Source organism: Agrilus planipennis, unplaced genomic scaffold (assembly GCF_000699045.2).
Source record: "Agrilus planipennis isolate EAB-ADULT unplaced genomic scaffold, Apla_2.0 scaffold199, whole genome shotgun sequence".
Taxonomy (NCBI): Eukaryota; Metazoa; Arthropoda; class Insecta; order Coleoptera; family Buprestidae; genus Agrilus; species Agrilus planipennis.
Window position 1 is genome coordinate 16,972 of NW_020439011.1, and position 6,425 is coordinate 23,396.

The 6,425-nt window shown below is 31.0% G+C and overlaps 1 protein-coding gene across 1 annotated transcript in view; it reads right to left on the reverse strand.

The window, feature by feature from the left end:
• The window catches only part of LOC112904919 (histone-lysine N-methyltransferase trithorax-like), a 13,167-nt gene extending 11,345 nt beyond the window's left edge, over window positions 1-1,822 (reverse strand). Inside the window, exon 1 of the mRNA XM_025976177.1 lies at window positions 1,616-1,822. Coding sequence (XP_025831962.1) covers window positions 1,616-1,728 — 113 coding nt within the window. The 5' untranslated portion in view covers window positions 1,729-1,822. The remainder of the gene's footprint in view (window positions 1-1,615) is intronic.
• Window positions 1,823-6,425: the final 4,603 nt, after the last annotated feature.

The window sequence follows — 6,425 nt, forward strand, 5'->3', positions numbered from 1 at the left end:
CATTTCTTTGTACAAACGGAACAATATTTAATCAAGCAGAATTTACATGCGATTGGTGGTACAACGTCAAATGTCATGATTCTCCTGCCTTATACAGGTGACTACTATTTTTATAAATTATATTATTCTAGGTACATTAAAAACCGCAAATATATTTTAACTTTTCAGATTAAACTTGGACCCCTACAAAAATCCTTACTTCTCGAAAGCTGCGTTAGAAAACGACAACAAACTGTTGGCTCAGCAAAAATCACAGTATTAATTTTAATGTTTTGTTGGATTATATATTTTAAATGTTCAGAAAATTGGAAACAATATAAATTTTTGATACTCTAAATAAGTGTTTCTATTATACAATATTTAGTATTTTTCTTTTGAAAGTTAAATAAATAAATAATTCGTGGTAATTATTATATCGAACTTAAAGTAATTATAAGTTCTGTTAATGGTTTCTAGGTCACGTCGGTAGTTTATTGAAAATTAATTGTACAAAATATTTTTGTTATGTAGGTATTATACGTTAATATGTTAGAATTACCTCATGACATACTTTCGTTACGAAAAACAAGTTAATAATAACGGGGAAGTCTGCACATTTGCGAGATCACTTTTCACATTTATACTTTGTATAGCGACGATAATAAAAGAATGAAAATAACATGTCAGAATGATGGTCGTTATCCTCAACAGTCAAACGTAACTAACTATTAACAAAGAAAAGAAACGCACAATTAAGTTTACTTTCAACTTTCATGTTTCCACAGGCTTGACACAAAGTGGTAGCATTACAACACCCGCTGACATGAATAAAACTATCTTTTAATAAAATTAATAATTTTACGAAAAACAAACACATGATAACAACGTAATTATCTGAAACTAATACTCAATTTTGGATATATCACTAAAGTTTTTGTCAAGTATTAGGTATTAATGAAATTATAGCAACATTCATATGAATATATGCAAAGATTTTGAGCATTTTTAACAAATTATTAAGAAGAAAACTAAAAAAATACATCAGCTTATTTTTCGTTGTGGTATAATTCATTTACTGAAAGTACCAGTGGTTTTCTTTTCTTTTGAGCGATTGAACTTAAAACGGTACAAGAGTAATCCATTGTAGATATCAAAGAAAGTTGTGTGGGAGACATAATTGCTTCAATATANTTAATGGTCACGAACCATTATAATTTGTTTAAATTTATTTATTATGTAGCTATACCATAACAGTTTATAAGTTTACACCAGATCGCCATATTCATGACCATTATAATTTGTTTAAATTTATTTATTATGTAGCTATACCATAACAGTTTATAAGTTTACACCAGATCGCCATATTCATCGTGCGCGTTTGTTGATTTTTAGCACCCCCTATGGTCCACAATTAACATTAGATTTCGGCAACCATTTTGAAAAATCGACGAACACCTTACGATATCACGTATAGAGGCCGCAAGTGATTTTATTTTTAAATGAATTTAAATATGTACTTATTTTTTTATACTGTATACTCACTAGCTACATAAATAATCATATTCTGCATTTAACTCAATTATTATAACATTAGAAATTAAGAGAAATAATTTGAACCGAATAATTCTTCTGATTGGTACTTTCGGTTACTTTTCTCTGCTGCGGTTCTTCTTTTGATTTTTCAAGAGTAGATTTTATAGATAAGGGAATCCCTTGGTTTTTATTTAGAGCCTCCACCGTTTGAATCATGATTTCTTTTGTTTTTGGTTTTATTAATTCCTCTTCTACAATTATACTTTTCTTTGCTTTCAATATTTCCTCCGAAATATTAGTAGGTTGTTCAGTTTTTNGTAGAATCTCATGGTGTCAACGGTTTTCGAGTGCGATGTCAAATAGGCACTTTTAGTATTATTTTTGTTAACATATGTAAAGTAATTTCTACATAAAAAAGCGCTCGTGAAATTACTAAAAGATGGAAGGTATTTAGAAACCTAATAGAAATGAAAACTATGTAAAAAAGTACGTAGAATCTCATGGTGTCAACGATTTTCCAGTGCGATATCAAATAGGTACTTTTAGTATTATTTTAGCTTAAATATATAAAATAAATGAATCATAAAAACGCGCTCGTGAAATTATTCAGAGATGGAAGATATTTACTAGGCTTCCAGAAAATAAAATTATGTAAAAAACTACGTAGAATCTCATGGTGTCAACGGTTTTCGAATGTAATGCCAAGTAGGTACTTTTAGTAATTATATTTAGTCAAATGTATAAGATATGTTAAACATAAAAGCGCTCCTATAATCATTTATAGATGGAAGGAATTTAATAAGCTTTGAGAAATGAGAATTATGTAAAAAAGTACGTAGAATCTAATGGTGTTAATGGTTTTCGAGTGCGGTGTCAAGTAGGTACTTTTCCGGTGTTGTTCTTACTCAATATATAAAACATAGCTTAAACATGATAAAGCGCTCGTGAACTTATTGTACCAAATTACTTTGTTTTAAGTATTCATCTCAAACCCGCTCCTTTACCCTTTCCCTTTCTCTCTACAGGCAGGTTCGTTCCCTTCGCCAGCCTGATAAAATCTGTGCAATTTATGCATATGTATTTTCATTAGAAATTAAGCGACCAAAGAACAGTTTTGTATATTGTTTTTATAATGCACCCTTTTTCGAACAATTAGTTAGTTTTTCATCTATTTATTTGGTTATATATTCATTAGTAAAAAAAATGCATTACCATATTTTAAAGTCTTAAAGTACATTCTAGATTTTGCGTTACGAAATTTTTGTGGAGCTATTAGCTATTTTATTTATCACGTATTAACAATCGTTTTTCTTGTAAAGTAGAGCACAGATATATGCCTACATGTGCCAGCAGACCAACATTTATTTTATTATACCAGCATTATGCAATAATGTCTTTCACGTTTGTAGGCCTTAGGCATACTATACCAGTTCTTATACTAGTTTTACACGCCTAATAAAATCAAAAACCGTATGCATGCCACAAAGGGATTTTTCAATTTACTAAACTTATAAATTTTATGTTTTCTCTACAATATCAAGTTTTTGCAAACGGAATTCGAATACCTATGCACAGGAAGCTTTATAACTTATTTTCTGCTTTAAACAAACTAGATAGAGAAAGTGATCAAAAGTAAATGTCTCCAAGGTAAAAGTCAACCAAATGGGCACTGGTATTAAAAGTTATTATATCATTCGTTCCTAAGACATCGAATAGAATTGGTCAAAATGGCTCATTTGAGACAATTTTTAAGCGGCTTAATTTTGTTAACGTGTGTTATTGTTTCTTATTCAGTAACATTGGTAAGTTTTATTCAGCTTTATTACAAACTCTAGTTTTCAAGTCAAAATTGTAATTCAATTTTTTTAAATTAAAAACTAAATCAAACTTTTTGTGGGGACCAGGGGCGTTCAGAAACTATTAAAAAGAATTGTAACCATAATAAAAAAATTAATATTCAAATAAAAACAAATAATATTTATGTAGAAAGAAAAAACTTTTTAGGTACATATGCTATGTTTGTTTTTTATTAATTTACTGTTTTAGTTCATATGTTTTTGTTACTAAAGCAACTTACAGAACTGTTAAATTATTTTTTCAGTAGTAGTAGTACGTTGTATATTCTATATTTGCACACAGTTTATGTATTACATTTTTATGTACTTTGTCCCTAGCATGCAAAACTAAATGCAGTTTACATTATATAAAATATTACATGCATTTTTTGAAGTACTTAGTAAATATATAATTAGTTACATATTTTCAACATTTATAGAAAGTGCCTAGCCTTCATTAGTAACCAGTTTAACGATTTTTTTAGTACCAACATGGTGATTATGGTAATGCGTTTGCAACAGCTCTTAAGTTAAGGCAATCAGAACGAGAACAAAAGCAGGATTTTAGTAAAATTCCAGGAGTACCAGGAGTCGACTATCCTGTGTACCACAGTATACCTGAGACCCGATTTTCGTGTCACAATGTTCCTGCCGTTCCAGGAATTTACGCTAATATAGAGACAGGCTGTCAGGTATTTTTATGATGAAATATGTTTCATTTCAAACATCTTAAACGAAAGCTTTAAATAAATCGGAAATAATAAAAAGGTTGAAAACTGATTAATGCAATCTCATGAAACGTTTTTTCCTCTTTACTGCGACAATCAAAGAGAAACTACAGAGAAAATGCTTTCTTTTCTGGTATACAAGACAATCCTGTTTAATAGAAATTAGAAAATGATTGTGTCTGGGTGACTTGCTTTATAATGTTATTTAACATAAAATAGCAACGTTTTTGAAATTTTCAAAACCGTAAATTATCTTTGAAATAGATTTTTGGTTTTAGAAATGCTAATTTTGATTACCTTTTAGGCTTATCACGTTTGCCATGATGGTAGAGAAGGAAGTAAAGGTGCTTCATTTCTTTGTACAAACGGAACAATATTTAATCAAGCAGAATTTACATGCGATTGGTGGTACAACGTCAAATGTCATGATTCTCCTGCCTTATACAGGTGACTACTATTTTTATAAATTATATTATTCTAGGTACATTAAAAACCGCAAATATATTTTAACTTTTCAGATTAAACTTGGNCCTGCACCGTCTCCTAGTTATGGAGCTCCTGCACCGTCTCCTAGTTACGGAGCTCCTCCATCTTCTAATTACGGAGCGCCCAAACCAGGCCCTACTGCTGCTTATGGAGCACCTGCGCCTGCCCCTAGTTACGGGGCACCTGCACCATCTCCTGGTTATAGTGCACCTGCGCCATCCTCGAGCTACGGAGCTCCCCCTTCTCCATCATCATCTTCCAACTATAAAGCACCCGCAGCAGCTGCTCCTGTATCTAATTATGGAGCGCCCCCTATCTCTTCAAGTTACGGTGCTCCCTCTTCTGGATATGGTGCACCACCACCCTCATTTTATGGCGCACCTTCCGCTTCTTCCAGATATGAAATTTCAGCACCCTTATCAAGCTACGACTTATTTTCCCCAGGGAAACCGAGCAGCTATGATGTTCCTTATTTTAGTTCTGAATTTTCTCCAAAACCGTTATCGTTCGAACCACCAGCTACTAATTATGGTGTTCCTGGGGTTGTAAATGATATTTTCTCTTCAAAAACTTATGATTCTGTTACCGACACTTATTCCGCACCCAGTAAAATATCAATAAGAAAAATTCGCAGTAAAGACCTGACAGACTCAGAAAAGACACTCATCGTGGATGAAAAGAGAAACAGAATTCGAACGCTTATCAACATAGAATAGTTTTAAATGTTCTGATTTTAGTATTTTGTTTAAGCGTTGTAGGCATAGGTATTTGTTCATTTAAATAAAAAATATATTTTGATTGTTATAGTTACAACAAAAACATCGCAAATGTGTCAAAACGAAACGGTTCTATGTACTTACGTTATGGAGAACGCCGCCAATATCTTGAATCTAAAGAAAATCGAAAAGAAGGAAACAAAAACTTTTAGTACTTAACGGGTATATTTTCTTCACAGAAAATATATAATTCTAAATCAGTTTACAAGTACAAGTATTTACAACTTAAATTACTATTCTTATGTGGAATGTTTATACTACTTAGTAGAAGTGTTTGTACATTTCTATGCGATCAAAACTGTGAAAAAATACAAAGTCCGCAAGATACATTTTATTAGGGTGAATTTAATTAATACGTTTGTTCAGACTTAGTACTAAACATTTTACAGTTCTTTATATCTGCTACAAATTCTAGGCCGAAATATTGACATTCGTGTGTAAAACACCCATAAAACATCAGACTCGTACAGTAAATATAATGAAATTAATAAATCTTGATAAAAGAAACAGCTCACAGCCAAAATTTATTAAATGGAAGAAAAAAGAAAATGAAAAACTTTGTACAAGACAATACTTTTTAGCTAAGCGTTAAAAATACCATTTTAAAAATAAAACTCTGCAAATATTTCATATAATTTGATTTTTATAGAGATGTATTATTTATCTTAGTCTACAAAAATCACATAACACATTGGACGATTATTAACTTTGTCAGTATTAGGTATTAATGAAATTATAGCAACATTCATATGAATATATGCAAAGATTTTGAGCATTTTAAACAAATTATTAAGAAGAAAACTAAAAAAAATACATCAGCTTATTTTTCGTTGTGGTATAATTCATTTACTGAAAGTACCAGTGGTTTTCTTTTCTTTTGAGCGATTGAACTTAAAACGGTACAAGAGTAATCCATTGTAGATATCAAAGAAAGTTGTGTGGGAGACATAATTGCTTCAATATACTTACTTCCTTTATGCTGGTGCATCTTCTTTTTTCAGTGTAGTTTTCACTTAGTTCGCGGTGCTTTCAGTCGGATGTGCTTAATCTAAAAAGTATATTCATTTTCGCGAACTCTACACAGTAGA